This window comes from Rhincodon typus, chromosome 17, assembly GCF_021869965.1.
Source record: "Rhincodon typus isolate 14 chromosome 17, sRhiTyp1.1, whole genome shotgun sequence".
Classification (NCBI taxonomy): Eukaryota; Metazoa; Chordata; class Chondrichthyes; order Orectolobiformes; family Rhincodontidae; genus Rhincodon; species Rhincodon typus.
Window position 1 is genome coordinate 36,059,807 of NC_063348.1, and position 22,037 is coordinate 36,081,843.

General features: G+C 39.9%; 1 protein-coding gene across 6 annotated transcripts in view; it reads left to right on the forward strand.

Moving 5' to 3' along the window:
• The window catches only part of tead1b (TEA domain family member 1b), a 191,112-nt gene that overhangs the window by 163,763 nt on the left and 5,312 nt on the right, over nt 1–22,037 (forward strand). For 4 of the 6 annotated variants that reach the window (XM_048606803.1, XM_048606802.1, XM_048606804.1 and 1 more), the window contains 8 exons: nt 2,182–2,193; nt 6,109–6,243; nt 7,884–7,930; nt 9,147–9,208; nt 9,685–9,809; nt 10,718–10,891; nt 18,698–18,838; nt 20,983–21,135. In XM_048606803.1, coding sequence (XP_048462760.1) covers nt 2,182–2,193; nt 6,109–6,243; nt 7,884–7,930; nt 9,147–9,208; nt 9,685–9,809; nt 10,718–10,891; nt 18,698–18,838; nt 20,983–21,135 — 849 coding nt within the window. The remainder of the gene's footprint in view (nt 1–2,181; nt 2,194–6,108; nt 6,244–7,883; nt 7,931–9,146; nt 9,209–9,684; nt 9,810–10,717; nt 10,892–18,697; nt 18,839–20,982; nt 21,136–22,037) is intronic. The other 2 variants (XM_048606807.1, XM_048606806.1) reach the window with 1 other exon arrangement.

A 22,037-nucleotide genomic window follows, 5' to 3' on the forward strand; every position in this document is an offset into this window, starting at 1 on the left:
CAGACTGAAAAGTAAGATTACAATGCTCCTGAATTGTTCAAAAATCAATTGGAAAACAAGAATGTAGCTTGCTTTGGAGGAATGGGGATAGCTGTAAACAAGATGTGAGCCTCTGGTCTCTTTGTGTACTGTGCTCAGATGAAGGTAGCAATGTATTTTGATACTTCACCCAGTTATTAAGCGTTCGAGAGGCAGTGCCAGAAACTTTCCACTAACGTTACTAAAAGAAGAGGGTTTTAATAATTTATACACAAAAAGAAACACAACTCCTTGAATGTAAGGTCAGCAGCGTTTTGCTACACAATGAAAAGGATTAATTAATGCTCATTATGCATTATGTTGGGGTAGCTATGTATGCACGCTCTTTCATGGGTATTGGCTGTTGCTTGGCTGACACAGCTAGCTTTTTTTGTACTAACCGCTTTCTTTCCACTGAAAAGCAAATTAGAAAGCCGATCTAGGGGGAGAAAAAAAGAAACAAATGCAGTACACCACTCTGTTTTGTTTACATTTGCTCTAATAGAAAGTTACTCGTAGCATAAAAGGCAACAACAAGGCACAGGAGTTATTCAGTAATTTTTGAGTCTCTGCAGCAGTTTGTGCAAAGCTTTCAGTATTCTAGCAGGGAAAGGAAGAATGCAAAATTTATCTGATTTAACAAAGTTTTAATGATTCAATTCATTTTTGAAAGCAATTTCAAATATTTCAAGAGCTTTAAAATTTCTGCTGATATTGATCCTAACTGTCCTGGATTTTTACTGTTTCACAAATATTTTTGAATCTGTGTTATACAAAATAAATGGTATTAAAGAATTGGAGTTTAAGGATTTATTTCCACTCCCCTTTGTTTATTTCTGAGACATGTTCCCATTTACGTTGCAGATATTTTAAATTTATGTGAAATTGTTCTTTATCTCATTTAAAAGGTGTCAGGCACTGAAATGTACCCTGAAGAACCTCATGTTAGTAGTTGTTTTAAGTCCCATTATTGGCACAGATTTAAAAAAATGCAAAAAGAATAACAAATCTTCAGAAAGAGCGCAAGGAAAATTTATTGAATGTTAGTTACTGGGGATAAAAGTTTTGGGTTATGTGCAGATGATGGAAATACTGGGATTCTTTTCCTTAGGACAGGGAATGTCAAGGAGAGGTCTAACGAAGGTCTTCAAAATTGTGAAGGATCTTGATAAAGTAAGGAAGGAGAACCCATTTCCAATGACAGAAGTGTTGATAATGAAAGGACACAAACTTGCTATAGTTCATGGAAGAACCAGGTAGGGGAATGAGTTTCAGTTTCACAAAGTGAGGTATAACGATCTGGAATGTGTTTGCTAAAATGGTGGCAGAAGTAGATTTAATAGGAAATTTTAAAAGTTCATTGGAAATATATACAATTTTTAAAAAAGTTCAAGGCTGAGAGAAAAAAAGGGAATGGGACTAAGTGGATAGCTCTTCCAACGAACTGGCACAGGTACAATGGGCTGTATGGCCTCCTGTGTAGGTCTATGATAAGAGTGCAAAAATGAGCTTCAACAAAAACAAAACTCTTTAAAAGAAAAGCAGACTGTTCTAGCAAATTGTCCACTCAGTCAATTCCTCATGTTGGTTGCTGAAGTGATTTTTTTTTGCCCTTTAGCTTCTGTCATTAAATCCACTATTTTGGAATATTACTTTTCCTGGAGCGATGAGTTAGAGGTGGGAAGCAGAGCAGTCGCAGTTTTCCTCTGTGTTTTTTTTGGGTGGTCTGGTGGTGCTGATGATGGTTGAAGGCAGAAGAGGGCAACGATTATTAACTTTAAGTGACGAGAGCAATTTGTAACTACGCAGATCAAACAGTCAGACAGCTGGACAAAGCTTTTAAAACCAACAAGAGCAATTTTGCTGCTATTTCTTCCCATTGGTGCTGTGATTGAATTGGACATTTACAAGCAGGCAGCTGATGCTGATGTTGAACAAATGGTAACATATGGACTATCTGTGTGTCATTCATAAATAAAGGGGCAGTATTTACTGATGTCATTAAATTACCCAAGTATAGGAGAAAATCCAGAGCAGTTTTGCCATTTTGTATCGATTTGCTGTTGAGTTGTTCTTTTTTTTTCAAAAAAAACAAATGTAATTTGGTTTTACTTACTCTACCATCCAAAAATATTTTAACAAACTATCTATTATTGTAAACAGGTAACCAACATGGTAAGTATTTTCAAAAGACTGACACTTATTCATTTTGTTCTTTATCTGAGTGCTTGGATGTCTGGGAGAAATTGTCGTTTGCTTGGCAAATTAGAATTGTGTGCGTGAGAGAAGTTTATACTCTCGGGGAAGGCTTGCTGCTGCCTGCCTGCCATTCTGAAACAGCGATTGCGTGGTCCGCATGCCAGCCTGCTCATTCCTTGCCACCCCTGCATGTCCCCTGCCCCCCACCCTGCCCTGCCTTGCCTTGCCTGCTTCCCATGTCTGAGCTAATTGTTTGACTCTTGTGCTTAAACATGTTCATCTCAAGCCCCAAAATGAGAACGGTCCCAAATTTAGAGGCTGTGTCCATCCGTAGTAAGATTTGAACATTTGTGCGTGCTGGAGACCTGTATTATCGACAGCGTTCCTCTGATTTGATTTAAGACACCCATGTCGTCATTGAAAGCTATTTACTCTGGTTTTTGGAAGGTGGAAATGAAGAGCATCAGTTAAAGGTTGGAGATAGGCTCTTCAGGGGAAATGCCAAAGAATAGTTCTCCACACACAAAAGGCAGCTCTTGGGCAATTTGTTAATTTCAAGACAGATTGATAGATTTTTACAACAACAGCACACTATGGAAATCTGAAATTAAACAGAAAACCCTGGAAATACTCATCAGGTTAGGCAGCATTTGTGAAGAAAGAAGCAGAGTTAACATTTTTGGCTCTGACTGTCCTGAAAGGCCACAGATCAGAAGTGTTAACTTGATTCACACTGCAGATTTTTGATGGCGAAAAGTGTTGTTAAATGTTATGGAACCAAGGGGGCTTATTGGAGTCAAGGTGCAAATTACCTGTTGATCACCCGACCTGAATGGCAGAGCAGGTTTGAGGGGTTGACCACCTGTTCTCGTATGTTAATTTGTTGATGCATAGAGGTCTGCTGTATTTGGATGACATGAACCAGATTATAATGAATGAACTTGTGCTTTTTGGAGTAGCATGTTGGCACTTGAAGGATTTCAAACACCGATTCTAGCTTTTCTGTTCTGACTGAGCAATGCACGAGGAGCAATCAGTATGTGCGTGTTACATAGCTGTGTTGAGAGTGCAACAAATTTTGAACAGAAGATCAAAAATAAATATTTCCATAATCATAAGTACAGTTTTATTTGGTAATGGGTTCTACACTGGGCCTCGATCTTTTAACTGGGACAAAGAGTTGGGTGGAGAGGAATTAACTGGAGTTCTTGCTCTGGTGTGAATGACTTGAAGTGGGTGACAACAGTTGCAACAAAAGTTGCATTTAAATAGCACGTTTAATGTACTAAAACTCCTCAAAGCTTATCAGACAGAATTTGGTACCAAGCTGTAAGAGGATATGACCAAAACTTGGTTAAATAAATAGCTTTTGAAGAGTAACTTAAAGGTTGCGGGGGTGGTGTTTGTCGGGGGAAAGAGAGGAGAGCTTTGGCAGTTGGAGGTAGCGCCAGACCATAGGGCCGAGGGAGTCCAATGCAGTTGGAGCAATTCGATTGTTTTGCATAGGATGCCAGAATTAAAGAAATGCTGAAATCTTGGGAGGGCTGGCTGAGGTGTTAGAGAATGGGAAAGAGAGGGATGAGGCCATGCAAAGATTCGAAACGAGGTTAGGAGTTGTAAATTTGAAGCATTGATGGACCTGTGGCCAATGTAGATCAATGAGCATCAGGATGATGGGTAAAAGAGATTTTGGATGAACTCATGTTTACTGACCAAATTGATGCTTATGCAATCAAACAGCTTGTTAACACTCTAGACTTGCAGATAAGACAATATTCGTTAGACATGATATCGAGTATCCTTTCAACAATTGGTGAATTAGATGTTAAGATGTCATTGCACTGAAGGATGAGAGGAGAATTAAATTTGCTTTTTATTTTAAAATAAAAAGCACACATTACATGTATGACTGGATCTGCATTACATCAGTTCACTGAGCGATTCACAACTAATACTGACAAGCCATGTTTAAAAAGGCATAACTGTGAATTAAAATAGTCAATATATTGCCTCTGCTGTCCACTAGTCAGGTTTTTATCGTTTTTTATAATGTTGTGAAGCAAACCAGTTCATGCTTTCAGTTGTGCTGAAGAACCTTATTTTAGTAATTTAGTTATTTTAGTAATAACTTTAGTAATATCAAAAATATTTGTTTGATTCTTTTTGGTCTTGCATTATGTTTAAAAGATGTATCAGTAAATGTCACAGCACATGAGACCATTGCACCCATCTACTCTGTGCAGGCTATATGAAAGCTATCCAATTACTTCCACTCCCGTGCTCTTCCCATATCGGCAAATGTTTCCTTTTCAAGTTGGGGCATGCAGTTCCTGTTGTAATATGGAAAATTGCATCAGCAAATTTATGCATAGTAAACTGCATTGAGATAAATGGCCAGTTTTAGATCACTGAGAAATAAATATTAGCCAGATAGAACTGCTCTTTAGAGTAACGGCCATGGGATATTTTACTTTCAACTGAGGGGGCAGACACCGAGTATTGATTTATTATCTAACATAGAAGTCCACCAGTCTGACAGTACAACATTCTTCAGGGCGGTGTGGATGGAGGCTGAGTCAATTGTGCGATGACCCTTTGTCATTTCCCTGATGTTTCAGCACTGAGACACATTGCAGAGTCTATTCCACCATTTTGATAAAAGCTGCTAAACTTTCCTGGACAGCTCAACTATTCTCCTGGTATATTTTTATGCTCTCGGGGCAAATCCGTTTTGATTTCGGATTTGCACCTGCATCTACAAGAAAGGAAACCTGACCACCATCCTGTGGCGCTCAAATGCCTTACTTTTGTTGAATTTTCCATCAACATTTGATAGAAACTCAACAGGATAAGTCACGTAACTGTTAACACTACAAAAGCAGGTCAGACGCTAGGACATTTGTTGTGAGTAACTCACTTCATGACTTACCAAAACCTGTCCACCATGTACAAAGCACAAGTTAGGACAGTTGAGCAATAATCCTCATTTGCTTGGACAAGTGCAGCTCCAATACTTGAGCTCAGCACAACCCGGATGTAGAATGTTGCTTGATTGGCATCCCAGGCACCAATTTAAGTATCCACTGCATCCACCCATTTAAATAAGTATGTAAACATTTGTGTTACAATGGAAAGCCACTTGAATACATTAAATAGTTACCATGTACTATCATTTGGGAGCAACTTCTGAAGCATCTGTTCTGTAAAAATAGTTCCAGTTCATTGAATAACAACAAATAGTAGTTAGAACCTCCAATTCTGTACCTGATGTATATCTAATTACAATGGTTGGGTTAAAAAGAATATTTAGCTTGACTGTTTGAAGGGTTTTAATGTGAGAACATAGTGAGAAACTCCAGTTTCAATTGGCAGAAGGCCCAGTGAGCAGAGGAGACAAGATAATTGAGAAAGGATGGGCAGTGAGACATATATTTTCTTACAAAGTGAGATGTTATAATTTGGAATACTCTTGAATTTGAATGAATGTTTGAAGGGAAATTATTTGTGGGGTAATGGGAGAAGAGCCAGGATAGTGGAATTAGTGGATAGCTCTTTCAATGAACCAGTATAATCATTGGGGCTGAGTGGCCTCCTCATGTACTATTTCGTTCTATGAACTCATCTCATCGTGCAAGAACAGAGAAGATGCAAAAGAAGGACTGGCAGAGGGAGCTTAGTTGGGGGAATTTTAGTTGAGTTTGTGGGATTGACTGAATCACCACTCACAACCAGATTTAGTATGTTTCTCCATTTAAAAGACGATTCTATGTATGGATAGGAAATTATTGCTTTCATTTGGGTAACTGAGTGAAGCATGCAGCTCTAGATTCGGGGAGCAGCACATTGCTTTGTGTTGGATGTAAGAGTATGTTGTGTTCTGTTGTATTCAAGGATCAAGCGGTGAAGGATAAAGCCCTTCAGAGCATGGCGGCAATGTCTTCTGCACAGATTGTATCAGCAACAACTATCCAGCATAAGCTGGGCCTACCAGGTATCGCTCGCCCATCCTTTCAAGCAGCACCTGGGGTAAGTGAAGTAGTTTTAAGGCAAGGCAGTATCTCCAGTTGGGTCTGCCTGGTACTATTCTTTATTATTGGGAGCTGCTTAAAGGGCTAAGTAATGAGCATAGGTTGTCTAAACTTGGTTTGTTAAAGGTGCTATTTAAATATAAGTTGTATTCCCGTGGAGTTGAGGGGTAAACTGATTGAAGCATTTAAAATTAGAGATTTCATTGAGTAAGTAAAGAGGAAATATTTTGTCTAGTAAGGAATATAAAAGAAGAGGATGCTATGTTAAAATTGAAATCAGGAAACAATCATTTTCAGAGAAATTTCAGTGGAAATCTTGAGCTCATTTACTCCAAAAAGCTACAGATCATGGAGATCAGTTGATAGATTTGAGACCAAGGTGGAAAGTTTTTTTTATCATTAAAGGTATCAGAATGTAGAGTTCCTTCATAGCATGGAAACAGACCCTTTGGTCCAACTAGTCCACGCCGACCTTAACTCGTCTCACTTGCCTGCATTTGGCCCAAATCCCTCCAAACATTTCCTATTCATGTCTCTATCCGAATGTCTTTTAAATATTGTAACTGTACCTGTATCCACCACTTTCTCTGGCAGTTCATTCCACACATGAATCACTCTCTGTGTAACAAAAAAAGTTGCCCATGTTCTTTTTAAAACTTTCTCCTCTCACCTTAAGAATATGCCATCTAGTTTGAACTGCCCCACCCTAGTAAAAGACTCTCGCTATTCACTTTGTCTATTCCCCTTAGGATTTTATAAACCTCTATAAGGTCACCCCTCAACCTCCTACACTCCAGTGACAAAAGTCTCAGCCTTTCCAGTCTATTTTAAAACTCAAACTCTCCATTCCTGGCAACATCCTGGTAAATTTTTTCTGACCCCCGTCCAATTTAATATCCCCTCGATAGTTGAGGTGGAGATCAGACATTGTCTAATAAAATTACAGTACAGATTCAAGACACTCGATGGCCTCAGTCTCCCTACGTTCCTAAAAGAAATGTTTTCTCCTTGTCTCCTTTTGTCTCTGTGCTTACTCCCCACCTATATGCTTGTGGTCCTCCCTCAGTCTTCACATGAAAGTGCTACTGATGTAGGAAACCAACAGAGAGAAAGTAAAACAATTGAAGGAAAACAGAGAGGGTGAGGGGCCAGAGCAACTCCCCCTGCTCCCCTACCAAAAGTTTCAAAGAGCTGAATAGATTCATTCAGGCAAATACAAACATTGGATTAAATAAGCTCCAGGTGAAGGTGTGCTAGCAAGACCTTAAGTGCGGGAAGGCTGAATAGTCTCCAGTTTCTTCCTCTCGCTCTCATCAGTGGTTGCATCAGTGATGCCCGAACCATTTTAAAAGTGACCAGCCTATGTAAAGGCAAAGTATCTGGCCTGTTGTGTATAAAGGTTCCAACCGCTCTTTCTATGGGCCAGGGCAAGTGCAATGGACCAAATGGCCGCCTCCAGTGCTGCAGGTTTCTATGGCTTTGTAGAAACTACATCCGAAAACTTAGTGATTCCCTGTCAGCATCTGACACTGTTTGTGTTCTGTGATTTATTTCTTTATGTTTTTAGAAGGTCTGTTGTAATATTGTTCTCTTGTTGATTGCTGTATGTTTCTTTAACATGTTTTATGCTTTCTTTAGTTCTGGCACAGTGTGATACCAACAGGACAACCAGGATCCTCACAGGAGTAAGTAAACAGTGCAAGTTGACCAAGATTTATTTGAGCTGTGAGTGAACTTAAAGTATTTCCATTTAAGTCCCACTGTCCTCCTCCATGTCCCCTGTCCAGTTGGATGTCATGTGGTTTATTCAGTCAAGGTTTCTCCAACACTGCCCACCTCAGAAACTTATAAACAAAGTGTCACAATCTTAAACTGTCATCGCCAGAACCTCAACCTTCCCAGATTATTTACTTTATATCCAATATTTACTTTGATCTTTTTTTAAACCAAACTTGAAAACCGATTTCCTGTTTATCTGCCGAGTTTCCAGAAATTTGGGCATTCCTATATCTGTGTTGTGATTGTAGGATAAAGCAGCTCAAAAAAAAGGCCAGTCGGCCCATTGTGCCTGTGCTGGTTCTTTGAAAGCGCAATCCAATTAGTTTTGTTTTCTTCTGCTCTTTTACTGACAGTCCTGCAAGTGTTTCCTTTTCAAATATTCATCCAGTTTCCTTTTGAAAATTGCGTTTGATCAGCTTTTAGTAGTCTGTTAGATATTGCATTCAAGATGATCACGATCGATGTTTAAAATAATGCTGAATGCGCAAATTTGGATGTGTTTTAAAATTGCTGGGTTTGACATGGGACTTTGTGTAGATGTCAGTTTAGTAGGTGGCATTCTCATCACCGAATTGGAAGGTTGTGAATTAGATGCCCACTGTAGAAACTAGAGCATGTAACCCAAGCTGACACTGGTATTGTTGTACTGAGGGAATACTGCTCTGTTGGAAATGCTGTTTTTCTGATGAGCAACGTTAAACGGGCCAAGTCTGCCCCTGCTGGTAGCTGTAAGTAAAACTCATGACACTATTTCAAGTAAAAGCAAGAGAGTGCTTCCTAGTGTCCTGACCAAAAGAACCCACCTCCCGCACCCCCAGCCAACAGATTGTTTTATGATAATTACATTGCTGTTGGTACAAGCTCTGTGTGCAAATTGGTGCATGAAATTCAAACAGAGCAATTCGACAAGTCAGAATAGAAAAGTCATTTTGATTGCAATGTCTGACCATATTGCCATTATTGGGAGCTAGGAGCCACATTAGTTTCAGTCGTGGGACAGATCTTGAATGAATCTATGCACTATATGCTAGCTGTTTGAAATTTAGAGAGCAGAGTTATTTGTTGAGGTTAAGTTTCTTGTGATAATTGACAGACAGTGATGTTGACTTTGTTTTCCCCCAGTGTGAAGCCCTTTGCTCAACAGCCGTACGCAGGCCAACCAGCAGTTACAACACCCATTTCAGGTAAGAAACCCCTTTTTCTTCAAAGCTTCTGCATCTATATCCCTATTCACTTCACGTTCTGCTCTCCCACCCTCTTTGCTCTTCTGTCTTTTGCTGCTTCTCCTCTCTCTATAAACCTCAAGATTTTTAAAGACCTGCTCAAGACCCGAACCATTTGTGATATGCCCTCTGATCATTCTTGCTTCAAAGGTGCAGTGGTTAGCTGATTATCTAAAATAGTTCTTTCTCCTAAATTTTGGTGTTCTTCAAAACTTTGGTTTCCTGGAAAGCGTAGTAGTTGGCTACTGTGTTCTTGAATTGCTTGATGGAGTTTGATGCAGCCAAGTGACCATGTGGAACGACTAAAAGATAATTCTTTCAAAGAGCCAGTGCTGACAGAGCATAACAAATAGCCTTATTTGCTGTATGATTCTATAGTCTTATTTTGTGATTATATGGATCTAAGGACAGGTTTTTGTTGTTTCTTGCATATGCAGGTTACGAATCCACAGCTGCCCCAACTCCCTCAGTCCCAGCATGGCAAGGCCGATCTATCGGAACATCCAAACTTAGACTTGTGGAATTCTCGGCCTTTCTCGAACAGCAGAGGGACCCAGACTCAGTAAGTCACTCACAGACCATTTGAGTCTATCACCTTTCCTTTAATCTGTAGGTTATGATTTTGCAACTTGCACATCCAACACTGCAACATGTCTGTCTTGAATATAGCAACCTGAAGCATCGTGAATTTTTGACTTGTGTAACTTTTTTTTAAAAAAAAATGCAAGGAAAGATTCCCTCAGTTTTTCTACACAAACATGCTAGTTTTAAAGGTAGTGATGTCCTTCATAAGAGCTTAAATGAGCTTCCACCAAATCATGCCATCCATACCTCCCAATAGCTCTCAGTAGCTTGAAATCGCTGTTGAAAGAGCAGGAAGGAGAACCTGGCATTGCTGTGTTAAATGTCAGGGTTATTACATTGCTGACTGATCTCCACCATTATTCTCAAACCTAATTTAATCTTGAAGTTTATTTTTAAAGTACTAAGTCCAAAATGCTGATCAACAGTAGGATGCAATATTACAAAAGGATGCATGTAGATTACTTAATTTGGTAATGGTTGTGGAATCAGTGGCAAGACTTCCATTTATTTCTCATCTTCGGTTTCCTTTGTTGTCTTGGTAGGCCATTTCCAAGGACAGTTAAGAGTCAACTGCATTAATATTGCTCTGCAGTCATATGTCAGGGCCAGACTGAATAAGGATGGTGCCTTCCCTTCCATAAATGGACATTGTTGAGCCAGTAGGGTTTATCTCGCATTTCCACAGCTTATGGTCACTTTCACCAATTTCCTAGATTTTATTTATGCTGAGTTAGATTCAGACTGACACAACAGGCTCATTCTTTGGATTATTTGCCCAAGTCTTTGAAATACGTAGCCATTCTATGACCTTCTAGTTTACAAGCCTACGGTGTTGGAATGACTCATGTAAAAGTGATAACTTTGTAATGTTTTATTTCATAACAGTACAACAAACACCTCTTTGTACATATTGGACAGACCAACCATTCCTACAGCGACCCTTTGCTTGAATCTGTGGATATTCGCCAAATTTACGATAAGTTCCCAGAGAAGAAAGGTGGCCTTAAAGAACTATATGGGAAAGGACCCCATAATGCTTTTTTCCTTGTGAAATTCTGGGTAAGTGTGAGAAGTGCTGAGGGGAATACTATCTTTTAGGTGAGACATTGAACCAAGCCCCTATCTGTCCTTCAAGTGGGCATAAATGTGCTGATACTGCGAGGTGAAGAAGAGTGAGAGTGGGATTGTGTGCGCACAAGTACAGGTGCAGGCCATCTGTGTCACGTCTGTTTCAGCATTGTGACTTCATTGTAAAAGATTCCACTGCAATCAGGAAAATAACGTTGTGGTTTTGAAGTACATACTTTGGGGTGTGTTTAGGATGTGAAAGGCACAATATAAATGCAAATTTGTTCTTCCATTCCTAGTTTACTCCTCAATGCTCAGCCACAGTGTTTTAAATGTTGGAGTATCTTTCCATTAATGTTGGTTCCTTCTGGAATTCTAATCTTATAGGTGAAACGTTTTCCGTTAAGCGTAGCAGTGGGCTGGTCAAGTAAAGTTTTATTAACTACAAGAGTTTGTCTCCGTTGGATTTAGTGTTTTACCCTGACCCTGATATATAAAGTTTCTTCCAGCAAGTTTTAAAAATATGTACCCGCACACTGACATGACAACAGCAAAATATTTCTTCATATAAATATCCTTAATTATCTGATATTGCCAGTCATCTGGCGCTGGTAAAACGTTAACTAAGTTATTTTCCTGCTGCTGGACCTTAGAATTAATTACCTTTGTGCAGATTTGTGAAGCGCTCCACATGTACTTTTAGGTGATCAGATAGCTCAGTTGGCTGGATAGCTGGTTTGTGATGCATACCGATGGAAAAAGCTTGAGTTCAATTCCCATACCAGCTGAAGTTACCACAAAGGACTCTTGTTCTCCATCTGTCCCCTCATCTGAGGAGTGGTGACCCTTAGGTTAACCATCACTGTTACGGAGAAGGGGAGGTTAAATGAAAGAAAATCCCTGATTCACTTTATAAGTAATAGGTAACAATTTATTTATTTAACCCTAACAGTGAACAAATTAACAGAACTACTAATAAACTGAACAATTCCCCCTTTACTACTAACTATTCCCTAACTGAACTAAATTCTACTGGTATGCTATTCCAATAAACACAAGTAATAAGAAAATAAATTAAAATTTAGTCTCTCAATGTCCACATACCTTTCTTCTGCTGATCCAGCTGTCAGGAATGTTTTCTCTGTGAAGTCTTCTGTAAGGACTCTTAGCTAGAAGTGTCATGGTACCTTTTATGTATAGATGATGCTTTCTTAGAGAGCTTAGCAATTTCTTGTGAGAGTTAGATGCTTATTTCTCAAATGGAAGTTTGTTTTCACACCGATTTTCAAAACCCCTCTCCTTGTATACCTTGGATGACATATCAATTTTCTTACAGTCACATTGATCCGAGGTCATCAAAGCCATCAGACTTAAATTCAATTGGCTTTCAATCGTTAAGTGCTTGGTTTAAATTAATTGGCTAATTCCAGCTTGTTGCCAAAACATCAAAACAAGCCTAAAGTTTCCAATCACACAGCCAATTGATACATGTTTCAATTTCAGAACTGACTGTACATCTTCCGTAACATACAGACACATTTTTTTCTCCTGTAAAAATCTCTATGCTTAGAAAAACAATTTACCTCTTAAAGGAGCCATGCACTCTTCTTCCTTTTTTTTTGCAAACAAATTCTGGGTTCCTGCCTTCCAATTCACGATTACTCTACACAACTTCATAACACTACCAGTCATCTCTCTCTAATGAGAGACCCAGCCATATGGTCGAGTAGGACTATGGCAACTTTACCTTTAGTGTGTCAGTACAGTTTCAGCCACAGATACATCATCTCATGGCCTGCCACTTCCATCATTCAAACTGGTCGCTGTTGCCATGGATCGTCAAACTGCCCATCCATGCAGCGCTTTGCCTTCCTGTGGCCAATTGGAAATCAAATGGATCCCTTGCTGTCCAACTCGAAGTGGTTCTTGACTGAGGGTCTCCTTAGAGCATCAAAGGTTAAGACATTTATTAGAGGTGTTCAATGTTGTGAATCTGTTTGTTGGAATAGGCATGGAGAAATGTTTTACAACAGTAGAAGAGTCAGTTAACCAGGGCATAAAGGTTACATCATTAGCAGAAGAAAGTGGTGAGATGAAATTTTGTTCCATGTGGCACATTGTTGTAATCTAAATGTGGTATCTGAAATGGCAGTGGGAACAGATTCAGTGTAACCCTCAGAAAAGAATTTAAATATTCAGGGAAAACTTTACCAGGGCTATGGGGAAAAGTTCAGGACTAATTGAATTGCTCCTTCAAAGAGCTTGCACAGGCAGATGAGCTGAATAGCCTCCTGTGCTTTCTGATTTTGCCATCTCTATAAAATTCTTTGAAAGAACATAGAGGGAAACAAAATCTCCTGCAGTTTTTGTATGCCCACAGCAATCCTGTTTGGCAGGCCCTGACTGTGACTGCAACAAGAATGTTTTACTTTAGGCCTTCCAGGAAGTTACGATTTTTCTAAGCCTTGTTAAGAACTCCTGAGATTTGTTCCTTCCTGGCTGCAAAGAGCTCCATCTCGTGGCCTGTTTAAGAGCTCACAAAATGGCATCTGGTCAACAAAGGCTAGTTCAGATGACACACTAGACTGGGAATTTGAGCCCAATGACCAAGAGAAAACCTCATGACTGTACTAACTGACTTGTTGACTGACTGTCTTTCTGTTTGGTGTTTGCAAGGTTTGTAGCTCAGAATGCTTTTTAAGCATGATTTTGGATTTAAAAAATAAAACAGTGTCAAGTAGACAACCATAAATTTATATCTTAGCACCGAAGGAGGGAATTTGGTCCATTGTGGCTTTGCCAAGTCTTTGAAAGGGCTATCCAATTAGATGCACCACCTCCTCCTCTCTCCCCACAGCCTACGAAATATTTCCTTTTCAAATTCAAGATTCCTCTACTCATGAAAGCGACTATTAAGTCATCTTCCTCCACACACAGTAGAAGTTGCTGAGAGCGATAGAGTAGGATTGTTGGCTTTGCGAAGATAGATTCCCACCAACTAAAGATTTCAACAACAGATTGAACAGGGAACAGGACAGGCCAGCTTCCCAAGAGGTGAAAGATGTAAGTTAGCAGCTTCATAGAGATCTAAGTGTTTGAATATGGTATGTTTGTTCATGCTCTTGGAGGTAGAAATACTATGTCATGTTTTATTGGCTATTGTCCTTAATAAGAGAAATGCATTTTGGTGAAGGTGTACTAGTTATGTAGAAGTTAAATGGAAGACCATAATATCGGAAATATGAGATAAGGGCATTGTTTGGTAGGTTATATTTTGTACACAGCATACTAAGGTTCAGTTGCGTATTATGTTTGGATAAAATAACTCATAGAATCAAGAATTGCTGTTTCTTCATCTATCAAATCTTAATTTATACCATGAGTACTTATGTATTTTTCACAATAATTAAGACCTGACAAAAATGCAATTTAGTGCAATCTATTGTAGCATTGATGCTTTTAAGGGAAACTAAATGCACTTGAGAGAAGGAAATAGATGGATATCTTAATGTAATTAAAGGAAGTAGAATGGGAGGAAACTCACGTGGAGCGTATACTTGTTGGGCTGGTGACTGCTTCTGTGCTGGGCATTCTATTCAGGGTGGAAGGGGAATTTTTAAATGACGATTTTGAAATCAATGCGTTGAAGGATTGTGTTAATTCTGGTATACAAAGGGATGATGGGCAAACAGGATGTGGAGATTTGGATAAGTTAAAGTTTCTTTCGAGACTGCATGGGTGAAGATGGATTGTTCAGCAGTCACAAGGTGTGAGGCACAGGTTGAATTGTTGAACATTTACAATAATTGGTTTTATTATTAAATTTAGTTCATTGCTCTAAGGTTTAACTCACCAGTCCTGTTAACCGGAGTGAATTTCAATTATATTTATACACAAATCATTCTTGTCCTTCAAACTTGGAAACTTTTTTTTTCTACAGCATTATAAAGCCAGCATCTGTTTGTTGAATATATGAGTGGAAAATTATAGTTCTGGTAAAACTTCTTGCACGATCAAAAAGCTATAATTTTGCTGACATTGGAGAATTCCTTTACAAGGCCTGCTGTTCAGCTCATAATTTTTCAGGTTAATATATTTGATATTTACTGACACGGGAAGTTGCTGTTAACCAATGATCTAGTCATGCCATCAAGCTGGAGACCATGTGAGTTGCATTGAACAAATGAACCACTTGGATGCAAAATTTAAATGAAATGCTCTTTACAAAGATGTCCACAACAAATAAAAACGTGTTCTTTTGCAGGGGATTAATCATTCCATTGTTGTAGTTGATTCAGAATAAACCTGTAGACCAACAGCAACTAGGAAAAAGGGGTATTTATACTGAAGACAAGGTTGCTATCATTTCTGATGAGGAGTCACTAGACTCAAAACGTTAACTCTGCTTTCTCCCTACGAAAGCTGCCAGACCTGCTGTGTTTCGCCAGCAATTCCTGTTTTGATTATATTCCAACTACCTTGGCTCCAGGTGCCTTTGTCAACCAAAATGTTCTATCAGATTTTGAGTTATCACCTAATAGTTTTTGAGAGAGTTTTCACATTTCTTGCATGAAGAAATGTTTCCTAAGTTCTCTCTGGAATGGCCTGGCACTGAATTTAACTAACATTCCCTTCTCTTTGTCCCACCAGTGGGAAACTTCCTCCTTAATTCCAAGTTTGTGCAATCTCTTTTTCAACACCTTGTGATCTTATATTCACTCCTATGAAGCATCTTACACTGTCTTGTTATGTACTGTTAGAATTTAATACTGAGCCAGTCAAGGAAATACTAGGGCAAGTTGGTTTATGCTTAGTGAACGAAAGAGGTTTCATGGAACATCTTTTTCTATTGGTATGTCAGACGTGTGTATCTCTAGCTTAGCCACAGATTTATCACTCATCCCTGAATGTGGTGGTGATGAGCTGTGTTTTTAAACTCCTGCAGTCCTTGGTGTGTTAGAAGGGAGTTTCAGGGTTTTGACCCAGTGACACTGAAGAAGTGGGGAGATGGTTCCAAGTCAGCGTGATGTGTAGGTGGGAGAGAAACCTGTGGGTGATGGTGCATCTATCCTTGCTATTCTTGTTCATCCAGGTGATAGAGCTAATAGGTGTGGAAGCTGCTGTTGAAGGAGCATTGGTGAGTTGCTGGCTTGTACCTTGTAGGTGGTACACACTGTTGTCACTGTACACTTGGTGGCAGAGGGAGTGAATGTTGTAGTTGATGGATGGGGTGCCAATAAGGAGGATTCCTTTGACCTGAATGGCGTCAGTCATCATTAGTAGTGTTGTAGCTGCACTCATCCAGACAAGTGGGAAATAATCCATCACAATCTCGACTTGCCCTTGTAGATGGTGAACAGGTATTGGGAAAACAGGAGGTGAGCTTCATGCTACAGAATTCCTAACCTGTGACCTGCTCTGTAGTCATAGGAGGAGATGGGTAGAGGCATTTGTGTGGGCATTTCCAGAACTTGGCATCTGGGCAGCTGAAAGTCACAGCTGCCATTGGTGGGGATGAAGGAAATGGAGATTTGGACGAGCACAGACCTTAGGTTTAAATATCTGATGGGGGACTTGAACTCATGACATTCTTACTGAAAGGAATAAGTACTACCCACTGAAGAATTAATATCCGGAAGACTGTTGTCTTTGGTGGAATGGTATTGACCATCAAAAACAAACATCTTGATTCCTGGAAAGCTAGAGGAAGAATTGGAAAAATAGGAACTTATATTTGTGGGGTGAAAAAAAATTAAATCCAATACTCTGCATAATAACTTTGTTTGGACTGGCTTAGTTTCCAAAAAGGGCTTGGTGTTTGAATTTCATTATTCAGTTTGGCAAAGTACTAGTGTTATTCTCATCCAGGATTTCCAACAGAGAAGACTTTTTGTTTATGCTGCTCCCTTCCTCATGCCATGTATTATCCTGTAACTAGTGTCAACTATGTATTTCTTTAGAATGTTCAGTACTAATAATTTGTCTGTAAAATATCCAATAGATTTGTTGTGAAAACTGAAGCAGGTTAAACAGCATCATTGTTCATTGTTGTGGGCAGTAAGGGTGTATGGTATGTGACAGCCTTCCAAAAGTAATTGTACCAGAGCTGGCAGCAATTAATTGTACCAGAGTTGGCAGCAACTATGGTCAAAGTTTAAGACGCTGGCCAGCAATTATGGTCAAAATTTAAGACACTGGCAATCTAATCTCACGCTCGCTCTCTTGCGCTCTCTCTCTTCCCCTCCCCTCTCCCTCCCCGCCTCGCTCTTCCTCGCCCCCTCTCCCCCTCGCTCTTCCTCCCTCCCCCCCCCCCTCCCCCCCCCCCCTCCCTCCCCTCCCCCTCTCTCCCCTCCCCGTCTCTCCCCTCCCCCTCTCTCCCTTGGGTTACAATTTCAGTTGAGCAGAGTAGCCAAGTGACATGAGAACAAACATATAAAATTGTTACTTTGTACCCTGGGCGTTTACAAGAATATGTTAATATCAGCAAATAAATACTAAAGCAGTGCCTCAAACCAAAGTCTTCCAAAGATATTGTACATCCTGTGTTTATCTTGTACAAGCTGTCAAACATAGAAGCATCACGAATTGTTACAGGTGCAGATTAGCTTCAAAAGCGGCAAATCTGCAGTTATTAAACACTTTCACTAAATCATGTTAGAGATTTGAGCTTGTGATCTAGGCTTTTGAATGTAATAGTGAGGGAATCAGAGGTCAACCAAGATCCCTCTCTGATAGTTGAATGTAAAAAGGTCCCACCGAACTATTTGGGGGGAAAAAAGCAATTCTCCCCTGATGTTCTTCAACCTGGATTGCCAAATTGGGTGAACCAGTGATCCATCTGAATTGCTGTTTGTTGGATCTTGTCATGTACTGAGGCTAATGTGAAAGCCAAAGTAACCGTGACTGAACTTCAGAAACAGTTCATTGACTGTTGAGCACTTTGCCAACATCCCAATTCTGAGCTGTTTTGTTTGTATTACAGAATCATTACATCCCTACGGTGTGGAAGCAGCCTGTTTGGTCCACACTGGCCCTCGAAAGAGTACCCTATCCAGGCCCAGCCCCCTACCCTGTCCTTGTAACCCTGCTTTTCCCAAGGCCATCCCACCTAGCCTGCACATCTTTGGACTGTGGGAGGAAACCGGAGCACCCAGAGGAAACCCACGCAGACGCGAGAAGAATGTGCAAACTCCACACAGACAGTTGCCCGAGGCTGGAATTGAACCCAGGTCCCTGACGCTGTGAGGCAGCTGTGCTAACCACTGCGCCACTGTGCCGCCCCAAGATTGTTGAAGTCTTAGCTGTGGCTCAGTGGGTAGTACTCCTACCTCTGAGCTACAATGACATGGATTGGAAATCCATCCAAGAGATTTGAGCACAAAATCATGTGAAACTCCTGACCATATTGAGGGAGCACCGCACTGCCAAAAGTGCTGTCTTTTGGAAGAGACATAAACTACCTGCCCACTCAGGTGGACATTAAAGATACTGTGGTACCACATTGACAAAGTGCAGTGCTGATCAGTTGCCTGACTAGTATTTATCCAGCAGCAAGCAATGCTAAAATAAATTGTCTTTTTGTTGTTATGGAGACCTTGCTTTGTACAAATTGACTGATACAATTCCTACATTACCATGATTACTGCACTTATAAAGCACTTCTTTGGCTCTTAAGCACTTTGTAATGTTCTGTCATTGTGAAAGGAATAGTAGAATTGCCTGTCTTTTCAGAAGCATGATATTTGCTTCCTCTCCTGAAACTTTGTGTTGTGATTTAAATCTCTGTTTGTCCAATAGGCTGACTTGAATTGCAATATTCAAGATGATGCAGGAGCATTTTATGGAGTCACTAGTCAGTATGAGAGCTCAGAAAACATGACAATCACTTGCTCAACCAAGGTTTGCTCATTTGGAAAACAAGTAGTTGAAAAAGTAGAGGTGAGTTTGTTCAAGACAAAACCACTTGGATGCGATAAACTTTTATTCTGCTGTTTACAAATTCAAGAATCCTTCCTGTCTATTTAGCTGCTGTTTCAACTTGAAGACTCCATATTATTTATAATAGACTGCTAGAGGCTTTGTTTTTAAATTGACCAATTGATGGAACAGACTAGTTGAAATGAATATTCCTGTGTTCCTAACTCAGTGTACTTAAATGAATTTGTTTGTCTTTGTTTCTGGACTGCTATTATGGGAATTGCCCTGCATTTATAGACCTTTCCTAATTACCTTGAGAAGCAGAAGTAAGTGACAGACGATCATCTACCCAACACCAATCCAACTTACTAGTGACGGAAATGGTGGCCAATGACTGATGTGCTCAGGGGCTACTTGAACCACTTAGTGACCAATCAAAGTCCATGTTGTTGCCTCTGGCATTTCACTGATGATGGGAGGGCTCTCTCTGTCATGTGAGGAGAAGTCCCAGCATGATTTGGCAGCTTCACTCAACGCAGAAGTTTAGGAACGTGGGCTCCTGTTCCCATGTACTTTGGAGTTGCCACGTCCACTTGTCCGTAATAGCTGCTTAGCTGCTGCCACTGGAAGGGTGCTGTCTGTGTCAGGTGAGAACATGGCCAGCGTTATTTTTTTGGTGGGTGGACGCGGGGCGGAATTAAAATACATTCCTCTGATCCACATCCTCACCTTTGTTAAATATATTCCGAAAACATTAAAAGTACAAATGCTAACACCATGTTCAAGGGCTTCATGAGTGGATTACATTCTACATGGTTGGACCCTTGCCTACCTCTCATGACCTGACCATGCCTGAGAAACTTAAATCCAAGCTAGGACCCAAAATCAAATGTTTAACGAGACTAAGATTGAATTTACCATTTAAAATTATTGCTAGTGCAAAGCAAGATTCATTTCACACATGGCTTGCAAATTTTCTGTTGTACTTGATATTTTCCACAGACCTAGCCCTGATGGAGTGTGGTATAGAGTCACTAGACCAATACCAGGCTTCTCCGGTTTTATATTTTGAACAGGGGTTAATTAAGCTAGGTTTGTCATTCCATGGAATGTTGAAAGTTAAAGGCTAATTTGATTGAAACTTTATATAGAATTTTCAAAGAAATTGTTAGGCCAGGAATCAAAATGTTCGGCAAAGATTCATTTATATTAAAATATTTGTGAGAGAAGGTGTAGCGGAAGTGTTTCTGTGTTTAGTCAGAAGTGGAATTAAGAATTGTGAGCATCAGGTAGTCACTGATGAACCCAATAGAGTGAATTCAGGAGAAAGGACTTTAATCAGAAAACCTTGAGAACATGAACGTCACTACCACAGGGAGATACAGAAAGGGGAAATAGAAGATGTGCAAGATATTTTTAATTCTGTGTTGAACAAGAATCCTGTCCTGCTGGTGGGTAAATCAGTAAGACAAAGGGGATATTATCTTAAAATTAGGGCCAGGTTAAGTAGGAGAGAAGATGGAGCTCTTCCATTACACACACACACACACACACACACACACACACACACAGAGCTAACGTTTGTATCGCGTAGATAGTATAACGTTGCGACCCACCATGGCCCTAACATAGTACCACCTTCTCAAGGGATAACTAAAACCGGGGTCCAAACGTAAAAAGAAATTAAGTGTTCCTGTTGACTGATAGAAATTGAGATTTTCAGTGTGAGAACAAGTTATGAGAGCTGACCTTATAGATACCAATGTAATAAATCTAAACTACTATTTCAAACTAACTGGAAAGGACGTGGGTCCAAGCCAGAAGGTGGTAAATTTCGACCAGAAAGCTTCACAGAGCAAATTACACATGGACTTGTCCCTGAAATAAATTAATAATCAATGCAAGCAAGGTGCAGATCTAGAGCTCTGCATGGATAGGTTAAGATGATCTAAATGACCTTCCTTCCCTTCAATTATCTTGTGAATTTCTTTTCTCTAGTTGTCCGCAGTGGTTCGGGCAGTCTTAATGCAGGCATTAGCTATATGTGTAACATTGCAAAACTGATCCTTGAAATTTCTCATGAATTAGATTTGAGCATGTCTGAAAGGAGACTCAACCTTATCAAAAGTTCTTGTGTTAATAATTTCTTTCATCTTTTCTCCTAGACTGAGTATGCAAGGTTTGAGAATGGGCGTTTTGTATACAGAATAAACCGTTCTCCCATGTGTGAATATATGATCAACTTTATTCACAAGCTTAAACACTTACCGGAAAAGTACATGATGAACAGTGTTTTGGAAAACTTCACTATTTTGTTGGTGAGTTGTCTTTTTTGAGCTAATTTAAAACTCCAGAACTCCTGATTAGCGAAGTTACCTTTATTGATATTGTACCCTTGAGGAAACTCTTGTAGCCCCCGGCTTGAGTGAATACTTAAATTGACATTAATTCATTTCGTGGCTAGAATCCACCTCGCAAAACAAACCCTCTTGCAGAAACTTGGGTGCAAAATTTAGGTGGAGGCTTCAGCCCAGAACTGAGGGTGTACCGTGATGAGGCAGCACTGAGGGGAATCACACTCTCACAGAGGCAGGTCTTGCAGCAATGCTGGCTCCTCATCAGCACAGCCCTCCTGAAGAGAGAGAGAAACCATTTCCTTTAGTGGTTGAATTCGAAATGAGGTGGAGCAATGATATTCAATCTTAAAATTGGAGCTGGGCCGATCCAGAGTGGCAATACAGAGCACTTTTTCACATAACAAGTAGTGGAAAGCTGGAACACTCTCAAAATGTCTGTTGGCACCGGGGCAATTGGAATTTTCAAGAGACTTTCAAGAGATTTTCAAAAGACTAGAGATGGGTGATAACCACAGGCTCAGCAAGCAATTCCCCTATCCTATGAATAAATAAAATAAACAGCTGAAGCCAAGGCTGCAAATGGTGGTACAATGAGAATTGAGATTAAGCTAAAACCAGAATTAGAACAGCTTGGATATCTTGAGTGCTGTATGACTAATAGAGGCTACTGGTATAGTGTAGTGTACAGGCCCATGGATAGATTTGAAAGCAAGAATGGAAATCTTAAATGGTTTTGGAAACCTGTCCTAACATTTCCTTGTATGACTAGGGTTAAAATTTGCCTGAAAATCATCTTGGGGTACTTTACTGTATTAATGTCCATATGCAGATTGCTGTTTTGTTTTTTATAATGCAAAAAAGGT